This window comes from Ammospiza nelsoni, chromosome 1 (assembly GCF_027579445.1).
Source record: "Ammospiza nelsoni isolate bAmmNel1 chromosome 1, bAmmNel1.pri, whole genome shotgun sequence".
NCBI lineage: Eukaryota > Metazoa > Chordata > Aves > Passeriformes > Passerellidae > Ammospiza > Ammospiza nelsoni.
The window spans coordinates 43,961,549-43,980,859 of record NC_080633.1 but is presented as its reverse complement, the minus strand read 5'-3'; the positions used below and the strand labels follow the sequence as shown (position 1 = coordinate 43,980,859).

At 37.9% G+C, this 19,311-nt stretch overlaps 1 protein-coding gene across 2 annotated transcripts in view; it reads left to right on the top strand.

Moving 5' to 3' along the window:
- CPNE4 (copine 4) overlaps nt 1–19,311 on the top strand; it is a 229,248-nt gene that overhangs the window by 176,195 nt on the left and 33,742 nt on the right. For both annotated transcript variants that reach the window (XM_059468798.1, XM_059468789.1), the window contains 3 exons: nt 8,064–8,150; nt 8,714–8,773; nt 14,116–14,249. In XM_059468798.1, the coding sequence (XP_059324781.1) occupies nt 8,064–8,150; nt 8,714–8,773; nt 14,116–14,249 (281 nt within the window). The remainder of the gene's footprint in view (nt 1–8,063; nt 8,151–8,713; nt 8,774–14,115; nt 14,250–19,311) is intronic.

Sequence of the window (19,311 nt, the reverse complement as noted above, 5' to 3'; positions counted from 1 at the left end):
CACAGAGTCAGAAGGTGTTTGATAAGTGGTAAGCAGTCAGTCTATGCCATGGGTCAAGAAGCATTTATGGCTCTTCTAGATGTTTTCAGTTGAAGTTCTTAGAATAAACTAAAGTTTGGCAAATGCTGCTCATGTGTGTAAAATACTGCTGATATGCATCAGTCATATATTAGTCCATTATAAATAACTTCTGAACACAACCTGAGTGTAAATGAAACCCTGTTTGCTCTCTTAAATCAAGTCAGAGGATCAAAACTTTTATCAAACAAAATTTCAGTGGAAATAAGGAGGTAAACAAATCCCAGAATAAATAACATTAACAAGGCCAGTGATGTGACAACACTCCAAATTTGTATACAAATACCTGAGTCTCAGGTACCTGTCTCAGGTACGTACGTACCTGTGTGAGAGTGGTAAAGATGTGTATTTTCAATATAAGTGTCTTAAAACCACATCATGGTCCTTCCCAGGTGACAGCTTGTTGGCCAAAACAAGAGCCTTGTTGTCCAGAATGGTAAGAATGGCTCTGCAAGATAAAAGATACATTCTTTATTCTGATGGAAAAATAGTATGCTTTTTTTCATCCTCAGCTAGCAAAAAGGATGATTACTCTTTCAGAGGCATAAGAAGTTAATGCAGCCATTTGTCAGTTCTTCTTTTAGGCTGTCACTACAGAATCAGACTGCTGTCCTAAAAAGTTCTAATTTTGCCCTGTGGTTTGTATGTCTGAATCTTACTCTTGCTATGGGCCTGCCATTTGCCATTCTGCAGGTTGTCTTTCACCTGTAACCTTTTACCTGCAGTCTTCCTCCACATGCCCTAGGAATTGTGCCTTTTTTTCTTCCCTGTTCCTCTCACTCTGTTGTGGCTGTGAAGTTATTCTGTGGGCTTGCACCTGCAAAACCCTGCTCTTGGTATAACTAATTCTCATGGGACACAGTTGCCATCAAGGTGGAACTCAGTTTCCTTTCTCCTCTTTTCTAATCCTTGTTTTGTAGCCTATTCTAGAGGAAAAACAAGATTGAGTGGATAAGATAGTAAGTATTAGTCATTTAAGTGGCTGATAAATAGTCGTCTAAAAATATAAATGCACGTGCTAGATGGCTCTTGCCCCTGATGAAGTCAGGGTTTGGTGAGCACTAACAGCACAATAGACAAGAACAAGCAGTAGGTGTTTGAGCAGGTCCTGGTGGAGATGAGGTACTTACAGAAAACAATACTGTGATCCCATGTTGTACAGGAGAGGTCAGTCGCGTGGGAAGCCATGTCACTTGGCTGGAGCCAGAATGCAATTTCCCTTTCACTCTCTCCCTGTGTCTCCCTCATCCTATCTCATTTTTCTCTATTCTGGAGAAAGAACTATTGCTGCTAAAGGCAATACATTCCATTGTCTGTGGACCCATAAAAACATCTTAGTGCATAGTCTATGTCAACATCCTTTGTTCAACATTAAGTAGTGTGATTAGCAGTTGTCAGTTCTTTTCTTTAGTTTTAGCCTCCCTAAAGGAAAAGCATGTGCAGTGGAGTGTTTACTTTGAATAAAGAGGTTACAGTGCACCTTGAGAAAATTATAGAGAAGAAAGGTGTTTTGCCTTCAAGTAGATGTGTTGCTAGCTATTTCTGATAAGGAAGGCCATATCAGAGAAATGTAATTACATGTGGGTGGAAAGATGAGTAGGTTAAGCATAGTGCTTTGTTTCTAGAAGAGACCCTTTCATAGCCTCAGAAAATATTCTTTTCCATGTACTCCTTTCAGTCAGAGGAATAAAACTACATCCTCCAGCCCCCGATGTTAGTATTCTTTCACATTGCATCACAACAGTGTCGAGATGGGAGCCAAAGGCTGGAACTTCATCTCAGATGCTCTGGAAGCCAGAGTAAAGAGTGGGGCTCAGGTCTGGCATCCCTATTTGAGTTGCTAAGGAGATGAAGTGAAGCTTCTTGTTCTGGCTATATTTCTTTTGTGCAGTAGACTTTACAGCCAGCTACAGTACATTGCTATAGCTCTGTCAAAAGATAATCAAAACGCCCTACTGATTGTCATCCAGGATTTTTCACTTTCCCAGGAAACTGGAGAGAATTGGAAGGAACATTCATCATTGATAGGAGATCCAGGAACTGTGATTAAGCTTCAGCTGCATATCTGTGTGGTTTTGAAGGAGGCTACAGCAGTGGCACAGATCTCCATCTCTGCCCATCAGCAATGTCTGCATTGGCTGGAATCAGCAGCACAAGTTGTCAAAGATGCATTAAGCAGTGAGAGTGGGAGTACCACAGTTCGTGCTGGTGAGCAGCATGGACTGTGTGGTGTGAGCTGCTAGTGCTTCTCACCATTTCACCAGCTCACCTCATCTCTAGAGGAGCTGACAATGGTGTTGAAGCTGCCTTTTAATTGTACATAGTTCATCCTTCAGAAAACACAGAGCCTTCTGACCCATTCTTTAACCTCCCCCTCTAAAAGTAAAGATATTTTTGTGTTGTAGCCAGTCTATCAACTGCTACAGAACTGCTTGAGATGGACAGAATGGATATGTGTCACCTGCTTACTTAAAGGAGCTGGTAGCGCTTCTAAGGCTCTTCCATCCCTGGACTATGTACTGATTATCCCAAGTTTTGAGTGTCAGCCTCAGATGAGCTTACTGGCTTGCTTTGGCTGTGAGATTTCTCAGAAATGCATGTGTGAGACCAGGCATCATTTAGATAAATGCTGTGAATCTAGCGCTTGTATCTTCTGAGTGGTTGAACCAGTATTGTGTGAAGAGAAAATTCCTTACCTGAATGAGATCACTTGTTTTGATCAGAAGTGGCATAAGTTGTTTATGAATTTCTTTTCTGAACATGGTATGTCTTGGGTGAGGTTTACAAATCTTGAATTACCACTCCTTCAGAGTGTTAGGTGCTTCTCCATGACTGAGAGGACTGAGTTCTGGGAAAACTTGCTGCTCTTCTGTTTTAAGGAGACTTTCTGATCTTGAACAACCTCAGGATAATAACTTTATGTGTTTCTTTTCCATAAAAATTATCTTATGGTCACAGACTGTTATGTTTTGACATCTTGCCTGTTTTCATACTGGCCACCAATAGAAAATGGCACAAGGACATCCTCCTGTTCAAGTGCCCATCTGAAGCAGCCCTTGCATGAACCATGGTTTAATGATGAAATTGGTGGTGCTGAGATAACAGTTGGACTCAATGATCTTAGAAGTCTTTTCCAAAGTGTAATTCTGTGGTTTCTAGATCTCCTCTTAACACTTTCCACCATTCAAACTTTTTTATTTACTCTTTCACCATAATCTTGACACAAAAAAACCCCTCACAGTAAGAATAACTCCATCCTTATCTTTTTAAGTGAAATACTAATAAGTACTCTTAGTTTATTGTGTCTTAAGATTTCTTCCAAGAATACATATAATATATGTTTTTAATATGTGTGTACAGTGGCAGTTTCTAAGGTGTTCTAATATTGATCTATCAAGCATATTTAAACAGGACAAGAAGAAGCTTGAGATTACATAAATGTAAATGCTATTAAAGCTTATTATAGTTGAAAGAAGGAATCCTCTACTAATGAGAAAAAAATCACTTTTTGGGGGTTTTTTCAATCAAGGCAATAAAGCCAGAGGGATTTGAGAGGAAAAAAAGTCAGAGAAATCACCTGGATCCCCATGCAGCACAGGAGTTACATAAGGGAAAAATCTGTTCCTGTATTACATAAAAAATGGACACATGTGCCTTTGCGCACACACACAAAAGGAAAGAGTTGGAAGAGATCCTACTGCACTTCTCATCTCCACTGACATTCCCTCAGGTTCAGGGTGTTATTAGGGAGGGCTTTCCATCTGCTAGCTCTTCAGATGACTCTGCACAATGAGACCTTTAAGCTCTTGGTAATGGGCCAAGGTGTTATTCACACCTATGGACAATTCCAGTTTTATCAAGAGACAGCCCAGTTCACCCAGGACTGTCTGCAGCATCAGCAGCTGCTCCTGGCCCCAGACAGGGCAGCAGAGGGGGCAGCCACACCAGGCACCTGCCAAATCCCTGTCAGGAGGCAACCATTGGTACAGCCTCAGAAGTGCAGGGGACACTGGGGAAACAAGAAATGCTTTAATTTCCACTTCATTCCGGGGGCAAGTTTTCAAAGGAAACCTCCAATTGTGATTAAAGGCAGCTCTTCTCTCTTGGTGGATGTGTTTCTGAACAGAAAGAGGAAAAAACCACGAAACTATCCTGTGCTCTTGCCTAGAGGGATGGCAGCAAAAAAGCAGCCTTCCTCGTGGGAGGAGACTCAGTTCACACAAAAGTGGTTTGTTTTTCTTTAGGCATCAGAAAGAGCCAGTGCAGGATATAATGCTGCCTGCTATGGATTGGGGGTTTTGCCCCATCCATTAGACTGCAGTGCCTCCTTTGTCATTCACAAACTGTGCAATTCATTGCAGCAGCTGAACAGGAAGGAAGAAAAGAGAAACTAAAGTGCAGGGGAGGCAAGAGAACATTTTACTGCTAACATGAGCTATGCCGCAAGCATACAACAAGCAATGAAAGCTCTCTAACCCTTTCCTCACAGGCCTACCTGATGTCCTGCTGTGCTAGCACTGTCCCAGAGAAAGCATCTGCTGTCATTTGTCTGGCCTTGGGGAACATGAAACTCTCCTGGCACCTTCAGTCCTTTCTCTGAATAGCTTGTGCCACATACTGTCCAAATTTTTCTTCTGCAATGGTTGCCTTCATTTAGCCAGCCCCACTTCCCTTTGCTGGTGTGTGGCATAAGTGGCTGCATTGTTTGCTTTTGTCTCTCTTCTGGAGGTTTTGTAAGGGAAGGAGTAAGGGTGTTTGGAAAGACAGTATCCTTCAGTGCAGAGTAACATCTCCCACTGAGGGATCTGTGTCTCCTCATCACAGGCACAAGAGGATTGGGACCTTCCAAGTGTCAGCATTAGTTCACTGACTCTAGGTGAAGAGCAGGTGAATGGAGTTGGCTCCGAAATTCTCCACACAGTGGTTTAAATTTAAGTGTGTAAAAGAAACACCAGCACAGTATAGTCTTGGGAGTCCATTACCAACATTTGCAACATTACTTAAATTAGCAGTAGATAGTTTAAAACCAGGTTGCTTTGTTTCAGATTCTCTGTGTTGTTTGATAGGGAAAGAGCTTGCACAGCCCAGAGCTGTCAGGCATTTGGAGGAAATGCTAAGTGACTTTCAGAATGATGAATCCAAACTTCACAATGTTTACCATTAGTGTCAGATTGCAGACTATTGCATTAGTTTCCTCTTCACTGAAAAGTTAATTTAAGAGCAAAAATGGATCGATAAAAAACAATGTCAGATACCAAATCAACACTGGGAATGTAGGAGCAGACTGGAAATTGAGGTTGGCTTCAACAGTGCAAGCAAAATATTTGAGAATTGTTTCTTGTTATTACTTACCTGCTTAGAGCTGTATTCTGAACTCTGTTCTCATTATAAAAGCTGGATAAACAGTAAGACCTGTATAGGGAATTTCCTTCAAATGATGCTTGTTACGTCTTTAGCTTCAACTGTGGGAGTTGTCAAGGATCCAGAAATGGATCTTGGTGGGTAAGTGAAGATTGAGCTTTGTGTAAAACAGTCTTACTGGCTTTTTTAAGCCTATGAACTGGGAAATGTCTTCTCTCTCCTCTCTTCTTCCCTTCCCTTTGTTATGCTATCATCAATAGATTTAATAAGTGCAAAATTTTTCTTTCTTTTTGTTTTCCTCCTTTCTGTAAATTTTCTAGTCTGTTCTATCCTTTGCTGTATTATCCATATAAACCAATAATGTTAGTGACTTGCACATAGAATGTGACTTGCACATTAATGAGCTTTAGTAGTTACTGAGATTGTTATCCATACATCTCAAAATGCTTTGCAAAATAGGTGAACATTCATAATTGCATTTTACAGCTAGCAAAAGGAACCTGAGATATTCTTTTCTCTCTTGAAGTTATGTTCTATGCCACTTTGGTCCTTATTTGTTATAAACTTCTTCCATAAAAATACCATGGAAATTTCTTTTATCAGGCTTAAATAATCCTTTTCCTAAGAAGAGAAATTATATGCATAGTATATGGCTTCATATAGGTCAGGCCTTGTTTAAATATGCACATTGAAAAAATATTCATGTTGGAGGATGCCAGAATTAAGGATGTTCACCTTGGATGTTCAGGGGAAAGCTAATGCACCTCTCCAGTGTACTTTAGTGTCAAAGGGAGGAATGCAAATCCTGTCTCCTATTTTTTTTCAATTTGATATATTGCAGTTTATCTATGAAATACGGACAGCATGATTTCTCTGTAGAAATGCTTTGAGTAAGGGTACAGACAGCTGTGTATTAAACCATTTTGCCTGACAGCAACCTATCAAGATTAGGCAGTGCTTTTGCCTTGCTTTCAGACCCAAATATGAGCTTATTGCACTCCAGTGTTGTGTTACAGAGCACTCTCTTTGCTGGGATAGAAGGGATTTTATTTCTTGAGCCTGACTGCTTCTCTTGAGCAGAGAAAAAATGTTTACAGAGGATTTCCCCTGAACACGAGGGTCAGTATCTGCCCTTCTTCTCAGCTGGAAAATCTGTTTCACAAGACAAATAACTGAGCTGTAGGCTAGCTGGGAGAGCAAGCAGATGTGCTTCCTGCAGTTGGAACAGTTTTTTTGTCTTTTCCTATTCTTCACTCTGTCGCCTGTCTCCATTTCAGAGTGATGAAGATACCTCTCCTCCCCTGTGCAGAAATGGTCTCATTGCTCCAAAGCCATATGTTTTGCCTTCCCTTTTTTTGATGTTTGACAAAATCTCTAATTCTGGAATACTTCAGAGACATCCAAATAATTGCTGTTAGGCAATGGTTTGAAGCTTGATGAAATTTCTGGGGCTGAACACAAAGTAAAAATAGTTTTTCATGCTCCAACACTTTGCTAAAATATATCACATATGTACCTCACTGTAGACAAAGTATTGTAACAGGCAGGTTTTCATTGTAGGCCAAACACTGTAACACTTAAGACATGTTTCATTTCAAAATGTCATAATAGAGATTTTTTAGATAATAGATTGTTCTGCTTCCTTTTGGAATTGTATTTCTTTCTGTTACACAGTCTGACGTCTTGTCTCCACGCTTGAGAACAGCTCCCTGAAGGGAAATAGTCATGTTATCATTAACCACAGTAAGAGCATAATAGAGATAAAAATCTGTACGTACAAATGCCAATAGACACTTGCATGTACAAATGTACATTTTACTCCTGCAGTAAAAAACATGAATAATACTGTAGACATTAGAGATGAGGGTCTGAAAGCTTGGCCTTATCACTCTGCCTGAAGGAGAGTGATGCCAGAGGAAGACATTTCAAGTGGAAATGATTAAGAACCTGGGACATGTTATAAGAATAAGGAGATGTACTTCAGTTACAAGGTAAGACACTTGTGCTGTAAAATTGATGATTTGTAAATAAAACTATGAAAAAAAATCAAAAAGGTATTTTAATATATTCTTGGGGATAAAATTCAAATATATCATTACTTAGCTGCATCTTTGTGAACATTTTACTGATTTTCTTAACTTTTTATTTTGCTATCAGACTTAAAGGAGAAAGTGAGATGATTGCTGACCAGAATTTTTATAATCATGAGTTTAATACAAAAGTCAGTGTGACAACAGTTTTGTAGTTAATACAATGCATCAGGTTACTGTCTCCAGTTTTCATTTGTATTAAGTTCCTTCTTTTTTTGTTGTCTCAAAAGATCCTCAATCTTGCTTATGTAGCATCTCAAACTACAAGACTGAAAGATGACAACAAAGTAATCTGGATGTCTCCCTCAGTGCCATATCCACATGTATATGTTCCAAGACTGATGTTTGCCCTGGGCCTTTTTCTATTAACTATTCTCAGCATAGTTAACAGTTTTCATTATTTTTCCTCTCTTTGCACCATCATCTGTAATGATTTAGTCAACTGTGGAAATTGGGCAGTGCAATTTTTGTTAATTATTCAATCTGTACATACAATTTTTTTCCTGCAGAGAATGATTGCTATTTTTTTCACAGGTACAATGGGAATGCATTAACCCCAAGTACAAAGCAAAGAAGAAGAACTACAAGAACTCAGGCATTGTCATCCTTAACCAGTGCAAGGTAAATATATGTTTTGCTCTTTGACTGTTTCTTTACTAAGCTCTCAGTGATACATTTTAATGGTGCTTGGAACAAAGTGGAACTGCCTGTAGAATAGCAAAGGAAACTATTCCCTACAAAAATTAAAGAACAAGGACTTGAATCTCAGAAGCAAATTGACTGTCCTCAACTCTCATTTCATTTCTCTTGCCCTATCCCTGCTCTTGCACAATGGAGAAGACAATACTAAACTCTAACACCTAAATGCTCTCCAACTTTGTGTGTATCCCTTGTAATGCTTCCATTATATCCACAACATTGCTCTTGTTTCTCCTAAACAAACAGCAAAATTTTCTCTGACTTCCCACTGAGATCATGGTTCTACTTTTTTGTTTTCCTTTCTGTAGGTTTAGATGGTTTTTTACTGTTTATAGTTTTGTTTCTGTCTCAAACTGTATTTAATGATTCTCCCTTTACCTTATTTTCAGTTGGTCCCTCTCCTCCTTCCAAATTTTTTTTCAGGCAGTTCTCTTATGTTTTATGAGTACACAGCTAAGTTCAATGTCTTGTTTTCTTGTCTGCAGATACACAAGATGCATTCTTTCTTAGATTATATCATGGGAGGCTGCCAAATACAGTTTACAGTAAGTGTCTTACTTCTCTAACTTGTTTTGAGGAAAAGGAATCCCCTTAGATACCAATTCATTACTTTCAGAGAAATGATTCTTACATGCCATTCCTTGGTAAATTATTGAGTTCTTCTTGCAAAATGTATTAAGGGCCAGCCTTCCTTTCCAGAATGAGTCCTCTGTTAAAGCAAGTTGTTTCCCCTGAAACTGTGCCATACTGAAAGTCACACACAGAGAGATCCAGCCAGGGACTTTTCTCTGTCAGCCTGGGGTAAACACTGGTGTTTCATATCTCAGCCATAGCTACCAAGTAAGATGGCACTACAGGGGGACACAGCTCTAATTTAGAATGTACTCAGAAGCTATTTACTTCAAGGAACAGGGTGTGAAAGGATTTGCAGGGCTCTTCATAAATAGAAATACAGTTTCTTGTATTTCCGGTTAATAAATTTAGAAACATGAAATGATATGTGGGCTTGATCTTTTTTTTGTATCATGTATCTAAAAATTAATATACTTAATATAACGTAATATGAATTAACTAGAATGCAATAATGAGTATATCAGTTTTTCCCATAGTATAGGAATATGGATTGTGGCTCAATTCCAATCTGGTTTATGTGATTTCTAATTTATGCCAGCTAAAGAGCTAAAATCTTATGCACAGAGGTAATATTCTTCTTCTGGAGATCTTTTCTTTTCTGGTAGCATCTTGCCCTATTTCTGCTCCCACATACAAAGTAGCAGACACTGGATACTACTGGCTGTTCCATTACACATTTTCCAGACAAGCCTCCGTTTTCCAAAAAAGATTTGACAAAAAAAGAAAGATTTTTTTAATTGTACCAGGAAGTTCTAGCAGCAGCTATAGACAGTAGTGGATTATCTTCTTGTGTACAGATCAGACTTTTGAAGTGTTAAACATGGACTTAGCCCATACTCTTCACAAACTCATTTGATAGACCCAGGACTCTGTTTTGGTTTTGAAGAAAATACCTTCTGCAGTGGACAAAGATCTTTATAATTGTATTCTCTCATGTAAAGCATACTGTGTAATTACTTCTCTACCTCACCTGGCTACTTCTTCTTTTATCCCCACGTACCAGCAATGCACATTTCTACTTGAAGTCTGAAACTTCCCAGTCACTGGAAGCCCCTTTAATTTATCTTTTCTGACATTTCCTCCCTAGAATATGACTGGAAAAACTCAATTAGCAAATGTTTTCAAGGTCATGATCAGAAAGACATTAATGCCTTCATGTTATATTTGAAAGCCTTTTCTAATAAGGGCATGTGGTTAGGCACATGCAAAGACCAGTTATTATGCATTTCCCACAACTCCAGCTCAAGAACAGGAGCACTGCCACCATTAGAAAGTGTCTAGGGATTTACATATTAAATTACAGCTTTTCAAACTCTGATTCTTCATAACTGTTTTCCAATGGAAGAGCAAGTTCTTCCTGCAAGGAAGGGTTATGGCAATTTGCTTGCCTTTTATTTACTTGTCACATGTTTCCTATTAGTAGGCTGCAAAACACAAGTTTGAAAGTGATAAGGCAAATGAGTTAAAGTGGATAGTGGCTTCTACTGTGTTTTACTGTATTTCATTTTACTAAAATGAAACAAACAATTGGTTACAGAAAGTTTAAGTAAGCTCATCTTCAAGGATGGGCAGTGAGGACATAAAGGAAATAAAACAGTATTATACTGTCAGCCACAGAGATCCCTGAAATACTGTTGCCCTTAATGGTAAATCCACAGTATTGTGTAAACTCATCCCTATCAATTTTCAATCCTGCAGGGACCCAGGGTAAGCCAGTGAGACATCTCTGTACCTATGGCTGTCTGCATTTACAGCCCACTGGTTCTACCTCAACATCCTCTCAAACTGCCTCTCCACATATTTTCCTCCACTCTTCTTCCAGCAGTCCTCAGCACAGACTGGTTGTGAGATGTGTTGTTGTTTTCCAAAATGAATTCTTCAGTGGTCACTGAAACAAAAGGCTGCAGCCTGCTGGGGAGATATTCCATTCTCCCTTGCTTTCTGCATACATCATATAATCTCCTCTTCACCTAATCTGATTAATTCAGAGCACTGAAACAGAGGAGGCCTATTGCTTGGACTTTCCCAGATTTCCATTTTTCCTAACTGTAGTGGATTTGGGATTGCTTGAAACTCTCCTGATACGTGTATTGTTGTTGTTGCTGTCCTAATATTAATGGTGTTTCTGTTGAGCTCGTGCTGTGTACAGGCAGTACGACACAACTGTGATTTGAAAGGGCACTTGCTGAGGGAGGGAAACTGGGATGCTAGGCACACATTTGGTAACAAAAAGCTGTAGTGTGATGTACCTGATAATTTCAGGCACTAATGGAAGCCTTGGTAACATCATGCTGTGCATTCCTGGGATACTTTGTAGCTTGATTATAGAAACATGGTTTGTAGTTAGAAAGAATGTCTCTGTAAAATGAAAGTAAACTTTCCCTTCACTTTACAACCAGTTATTAAGAAGCTTTCATCTGTAGAGATCAATAGTGCTGATTCCAGCCCTCTATTTTTAAGCCCAGCTTATTGCCAAACACTGCATCTCTTATCAGACAGTGTTCCCTGCTGCAGAAGAAATGTTCAGAGGTTGGCAGTACAAATGGGTCTGTAGTCAGAAGACATTTTCATCACTTCAGGAAATACAGCAGAAAGCATGTGTAACATGCAGAAAGGAACTGTAATAGAAAGATATATTGGACAGATACTCTCTCAGGCAGGTCACGGTGTTGGGCAGCCTGATTTGTTGCTGACAGATCTAGCAGGAGGTCCCAGCTATGTAGGATGTTTTGAGTGTGGTAAAAATCACCCTTTTACAGGTCTGAGGATAAAAAAAAAAGCTGGTACTGAGTGTAGTTATTGCTCTGTTATGCTCTTATTTAGCTGAGAGAAGATGACTGCCACACTTGAACTGATACATTTAAAGATAAACTGATAAAATCCAATGCATGCATGATAAGAAAGATTCCTACTTTACTGCTCAAAAGATATTAACATAACTTTTGTCATATATTAACTTATTTTTACAAATCCTTATCCAATATATTTGCACAAGACCTTGGTCCTGTTGGGTAATGCTAAAGGAGCAGAGCTCTGCATTGTTATTTTGGAATCGTGGCAATTTACAGCGGTCATCTTTCTTGTAAGTCCTCCTTGTGGGAGTCAAACAGAGATTTGGATCAAATTCAAGAAGCATGCTGCATCCGAGTACAAATATTCATAAATTCTTCATCATAGGAAATTAGGATATTTTTTTACTTATCAACAGACCTCTACTGCAAGGACCATTTCCAAAAGGAAGCTTGTTCCAGGAAGTTTTTTTTTTGCTTTCCCAAACACTAGCCACAGGCTTTTTTCCAAGCTTATGAAACCTTATTCCTGCTCCATATTCTTGATTTCATTTCCAAAGCAGCTAGCCATAAAGGAAGACTTGTCCAGATCTGTTTGAGGTGTCACTAAAGTCTTGTTAATGGGTTTTAGTGTTTTGGGATTGTCAGTAAAAACACCTACTTTTAACAATTTTACAATTGTTTGTTTCCCTATCATACAGTGGCATTTTTGTGCTTTCTGTAATCAAATTAAGGTTGAATTATTATCAGAGGAAATATGCTTATTTTTAAGAAAATATACATACCTTGAATAAGATTTTTTACAAAAAAAATTCCCCCAAACTAAGCTAGTTCATACAAGCATCCATGGATTTCTCTTGGGTTTTCAAAACCACTAGTGTTGTTTTCTTCCTCAGTTAAATATGTGTAGTGTTCCTCAGTTATGTGCCCTCAAAAGTGAAGTCATGAGAGGCTCTCCGTTGATTTATTCAAGTTAAATCCAGATACCATTTTTGGAGAAATGCCTATGTGGAAAACAAACTCAGTGCTTTGGTGCCTGAGCAGTGAGTAGGAAGCAGAGGTGAAAGATTACTCTTACTTGCAAGCCAAAAAGCTCTTCTCTCTCCTGACTGGATGTGGTGAGGTGCCAGGGTTCATGGCTGATCAAGGCAAAGAAGGGATTTCCAAGCCTACTAGAGGTTAGTTTATTCAGCTAAAAGATAGAGGTGAAAAAACAGAACCAGTGGGGGAAAGCTGTGTTGGGTTGACCTAGTATATTTCCCTTTAAATTTTTAGCAACAAAAATAAGTTTCAGAAGGGCTGTGTATATTTTTTAAGGAAGCATGAAAATGTCATGTTTCATTTTCATTTTGAAGCTGCATAAAGTAGTGTTCCCTGTGCCAAGCAGAGGCTGCAGCTGGGAAAGCTGAACATTTGCAAAAGCAAGCTGTGCCTTCAGAGTTCTTTTTGCAGCCTTTAGCAAGACCCTTTCTTACCTTTCAGCTACACTGTAAAACTGAAATCTGAACTTGCTGCATTTGTCTATTGAATATTCAGGCATAATGGGTTTTTTAGAGAAATAGGTTATTGAACACATGAACATTTTATAAATGGCTTTGTTCCCTCTGCAAAACCCTTGGGATTCTTGTTGCTCCTCTTAGGGATTCCTATAAAGCAGCATCAAAAATTCAGCAGAGGCCTTTCTGTTCTGTAACAAAGGAAGATGCAGGCCAGAGCCTACCTTCAGTGAGACATATAAAGAGCATTTTAAAAGGGAGAAATTAATTTTAAGATGATTCATTAATACTTGCTTTTGCATTGACTACTGTCCACAATCTTCTCTAAGGTTTTTCAAAAACAACAACAAAACATCTTTGCAGGATTCAAGCTTTACTTTTTTACCCTGCAGCTCATGTTTAAGCTTGCTATCAACTGTGAAATTGGGAGGGTTAATTTTTAATGTTTAGATGTTTTGAAGAGAAAAAATACCAGACAAGCAATATCTACTACTACAGCCACAGTAACTATTAAAATAGCTAAGAAATATCCCTAATTGGAATTCTAATTTATGGTTTTAGTAGGACTTGTAACTCTCTATGGACATTTTTGCTGCAAAGCTTTTATGTCCTGAATGTCACCTGAGCTGGAATAATTAAATTAAGTATGAGAACCTAGAGATAGATAATTTGATTCATTTGTATTAGAACATAATTTTCCCCATAGAATAGCAATGCAGGTAATTTTTTGCCTAATTATGCCATTTTCATTTTATTATCTCTTATTTTATAAACTGTCATTTGCTTCTACATATATTTACATGTACAATCCTAATTCCAATTTGATTAAGTGCACTGTAAAATGACCTTTGCTGTGAGGCTGCTGTCTCTTTGCTGCAGCAGATTATTTCTAGTGAAGATACATAGTTGCTGCAGGTGTGTTTATGGCCAGAAGAGCTCTGCAGCACATTGACTTCTCTTCTTTTCCAGGTAGCTATAGATTTCACTGCATCCAACGGCGACCCCAGGAACAGCTGCTCGCTGCACTACATCCACCCCTATCAGCCCAACGAGTACCTGAAAGCTTTGGTGGCTGTTGGGGAGATTTGCCAAGACTATGACAGGTAAATAACCACGTTTGGTTGCAGAGTTGTCTCTAGAAAGTGTTTTCACAGTGTGAAATTAATGACTGCCTGTGGCTGGCTGCAGAGACTCCATGTTTAGGCACTTATGAAGAATGACAGAAAGATTAGTCTACCTTAACCTGCTTTTGCGAGTGACACTGGGTTTAGATTGGTTTCATTATAAAGAAAAGTCACAGTTCTTGGCTGTTTGGCTGATTTGCATGTTAAGTTTCAGGGTTGTATTCACATGTTAAAATTACATGTTAGGGTGGATTGTTCATGTGTTCAAGAGTAACAACTTGGAGCCAGTTTTGCAGATGCTGGCGGCATCCTTTCTGATACAGTTGGGAGTCTGTGCCCTGTTCTACTGAAAAGCGTTCCTGAGACATTGACTTTGAAACTGGATTTGTAGTTGCCCAAACTGCTTATTGATTATGTCTATTTTTAGAAGTAAACCCATGGTCTTTTTCAGTGTTCCCCTGGCCTGTTGAACATTGCACTCTCTTCTAAAATAAATATTGAAAGGTACTGTGTGTGTACATAACATGCCTTTAAATAAACAAACAAATGCAAATAATTGGACCAAATATGCTTTGATTACATTATGTACTTCTGTTGCTTTCAAATAGGCTGCCTGCTTCTATCAAATTAATTTTCCATTATTAATTTAATTACCAAGTGCATTTCCTTTAAATGTTCTTTCTCTGGTGGTGAGACACCGTATCTTACACAGCTGCTCTTTCTAATATTTGCACATATGATAGATATCCACCCACCACTTTGCCATATGTAAATACCAGATCTCAAGAAAACAATGATATTTCCATTCAAATTTGAGTTAAACTTTCTATATAAATTGTGGAGTGACTTCAGACTATGGTTTACAGGTTACTTCTTGCATATACCAGGTAGCCTGCTCAGAGGCACTTCCATTTGCATGGTAATGAAATGTCTTCTCAAAAATGACAAAAATACTGTTCTCTTATGAGTTCTGTAAGAACTTGATGGTCAGATTTAGTCAATGAGTTTGAGAAAATTAATATTTTACTGCAAGTGAGCTGAGAATTCCCCAGTGATTATGCAGTAACTTAATAATTACTAGCAATAATTCAGAACATTAATAAACTTCAAAAAATAGGGAAAGGAGTAAAATGGGCTGATTTATGCACATAGAATTTTTGATTTTATTAATTAAATTGTAGGTTTTTTATAAAATTAAATAGTTAAATGGCACAGTCCCTTCTATGCAGGAATATTAACTCCAAATCAGGATTTTTCTCTCAATGAGTATATTCCAATCAGTACCAAAAAAAGAGCCAGTTATTTTTTAAATGAAATCATCAGCATCATTCTGTTCTATTGTGCTGCAGAAAATGCCTTTTGATGCTAATCAGCACAACTGAGGGTCTGAAAGCTGTGCTGATCTAGGGCTGAACAAAAGCCAATTGTTTTCTCATGAAGATGTCACCTTTTGGGCATGAGTTTGACCAGTACGTGTTCTCAAGCTGTGGCACTATGAATTTATTTATTCCCATGGACAAGTTGATTCAACATGGTTAATGCTTTCTGATCCAAATGTCAAGTGAGGACTTTTTCTTTATACTTGCACATTTTGAATCCAGTAACTTGGAAAGGAGAATTTAAAATTTCTCAAAACAATGAAAGAAATTAGGAGGAGCAAGCGTTCACACAAAATGATCTACAGGTTCTGTATAGACCTTTTTTGTGTTGAGTTGAAGCCTTTGTATATCTGGGCAAATATAATCTACAAGGAAATTTTCTGTATATACAGTTAAAAAAAAAAGTACAAATCCTTAAAATCTGAAATGTGGCACTGATCCTTAATTGCTCCAGTGGGTCCAGTTGGGCTTCAGATAATAGAGCAGGACATCTGTTCCATATTAAGACAAGCCAGAGGTAAAAAGAAACAGACTTGCTAAACCTAAGGGCTGTTTCAAGCCAGTGTCATCATTTGCTTGGGGGCATGTATTTAAATAAGATTAGAATATGAGATCACACAATAGTAGTGCTCTTATGTGAAGTTTTATAGTTTGTACCCATCAGTTTTCTCAAATAGGCAGAACTGGCTGATTTCAATCCAAACCATGAAAAATAGAGTGATTTTACCTTCGTCTTGGGATTAATGTATTTGCATCAAATGTAGATGAGTAAAGTAAAATCTGTTTTTTACAATACTTTTTGCATTCCAATAGCAGAGCTGTAGAATTCTAAGTACTTTTGCTACTTATATAAGCAGACTGGTTTTTTTAATTGTAAAAAAAAACCCAAAAAAACCATATGGTTATTAGTTAAAATACTTCATTAGAAACATTCAAATTTATTTGTATGTTGGGAGGAATTGGATTAGCAAGTAATACATAGTGAGACTACACTCAAAATGCAAATTTTTCTTTTTTAAACTCTAGCTAGTTAGATCTATCAAGCCAAATCTTCTCATAATATACGTTTCTGTACAAATCAGCCTAGCATAATGCGCCTGTAAGCAATTAATGCTCCAAATGAAGTGTTGCCTCACATCTCTAGGTACAGTGGAATGAACCCTGCTCATCCAAGAGCACTTCTATCCAGGTTCAGAGATTCCTGAAGCAGTTAAATGAGTAGCGTTGTTTTGTATAGTTGAGCGTGAAAGAATAAGATTCATTTTTTTATCAGCAATATTCAGAGAATGAGAGAGACACTGATTATTGTCCTGATTGTAGAATTGCTGCAGTCCTGTAGGAATAAGCCAATCTGATAATGATAAGGGAAATGGAAGAGCTGCTCACCTGCACAAAATATTTAATACTTTATCTATATGGTAGCATTGTTTTGGGCTATAACCACTTTTTTCATAAGAGTGAAGATGGAGTGTGCAGGTGATATAACCAGTGGCTAAGCAACAGCAGCAGTGGATCATAAAGGAAGGAGAAATATTCATTAGTTTTAAGGAATTTGATTCTAAAATGCAGTTATAAACACTGGAAAGGGGAAAACACATTAAAAATTTGAAAATAAGAAGACAGCTTCATGGAGAAGAATTTAGTTTAAGATAAATGACTCATGAATGTTTAAAAACAACCTCATGGAGTAATAAGTGAGAAATATGTATTTCTGTTTAAATATTTTCAGAAGCTTTCTTTTTATATTAAAAGTTATATCACTGGTATGATTTTACCTTGAAATTGTGCAAGTCCAGTCCACCTTTTTTAGCATAGAGAAACGGGAAAATGATGAAAAATCATTGGGCACTGAGTGCTTAATATTAAAAGATCTGCTTCTGTATCATTTCATGTTTATTGTTTTACCTCAGTAATTTCTGTCTTGAGTTCTCTGTATCAGAAGTCAAATAAAATGTTTTCTGGTGACCAGGAATAGCCAGGATCCTGAAAAATCAGTTGATCACTACTATATATATGTATATTCCCTCTACATGTTTTGCACAATGAGTTAGCAAGTTTACTTAAGGCAGGTGGGATTAAACCTAACTCCCTGTGCTGGCTTAGGGCTTCTAACCTTCAGCAACTCTGGTTGAACAATGGTTTTGGCCACCCATTGGTTTTGGAGCCCGGTGGAGACCCCTGCAAGAGAATGCTGCTTTCAAACGGTGGGTGCCAGGTGTCATTGCTGGTTGAACACCCAGATATGAGGAAAGGCAAACTAATCCAACAATTGAAATAAAGGAGATGTGACTAAAATCTTATTAAAGCCATGAAGCTCTCTTAAGTTATATAATAATTTTGAATGTGTATTGTTCTGCATGGCAGCTTTTGCCCAAAGCTTTTCAATTTGTATGATAAAACTGCATCCTGCTTGGCACGGAACAACACCACCTATTTGGAAGCCAGAGGAAAAAACCTGGGGAATCAGGGAACATTTGCTTTCCCCTTTTGTCCCAGCATAATGTCTGGCCATGTCCTGACTTGTAGTCAGGACCTGAACTACCTCCTTGTATATAAAACTAGAGGTCTACTCATGTATATTAATATATAGGTATGCATATAACAGAGAGCTATTAAATATGTATGTACAATATTTAGTGTGAATACAGAGCCATTCAGCAAAAAAAAAAGATTTTTTGTGCTGTTTACATCTTCCCTCTGTGCAGAGCAAATCCATAAGCCACAATAACAACAGTGCTCACAGTTTATTAAAATGGCTGGTGCTTTGATCTTAATGATTTGTTTTACCGGTGCAGGAATACAAGCAAGTAGGCATGAGTGTAGCTCATCCTTCATTCTGCAGTGATTGCTGTTTCTATCAAAGGAAAAATGGGCTGGAATGGTACTGTAAATAGCTTGTTTGCAAGGATAAATGTTTTCCTTGTACACAGTGCTAAAGGCTGAAATACTTCCTGAATGATCTTATATTATTGCAGGTTTTAATGATGTTATTGTGGGTGAAGCCTATGGCAGGTCTTGCAAATCTGCTCCTCACTTTGAAATCTGATTTCTGCAGTTAGTAGTTTTTCTTTTGCTTGTGCTTATTAAGAATCTCATTAAATTACATTAAATATTTATCTTTGCATTAAAACTTCTGTTCTGAATCAGCAAGACACTAGAGCTTATTATCTAATCCCATTGAATTCAGTCTGACTCAAGCTAATCCTGAGGTATTATGCAAAGTACAGACGGCACTAAAATGGAATTAAGAGTTTTACTGAATTTGAACTTTATTATTAATTGTTTGCCCCACACACAAATGTCCACTGCCTCCCATTTACCTGGCTGATTTTTTAAATTTTTTTCCTACACCTAGTTTTATGTTTGTGGATACATTCAGATTCTTCATTGGATTAATAAAAAGCATTCACAAGCAAGTAGGAGAATCAGTTTTTGTGTGATAAATCAATATTCATTCATTGAAAAGACAAGATTAGAGGTAGTTTATCAAATGCTTTTACTGCATTATCAAATCCAAAAGCATTTACTGCATTGGATATTTGTGGAACTCCTGTTCTTGATGGGCCATCCCCATTCTTATCTAGGCACTCAATGCATGATTCCATGTATTTAAGCACAGTTTTGTAAAGTCCTGTCAAATTTATCTTTTTTTTTATCCAAAA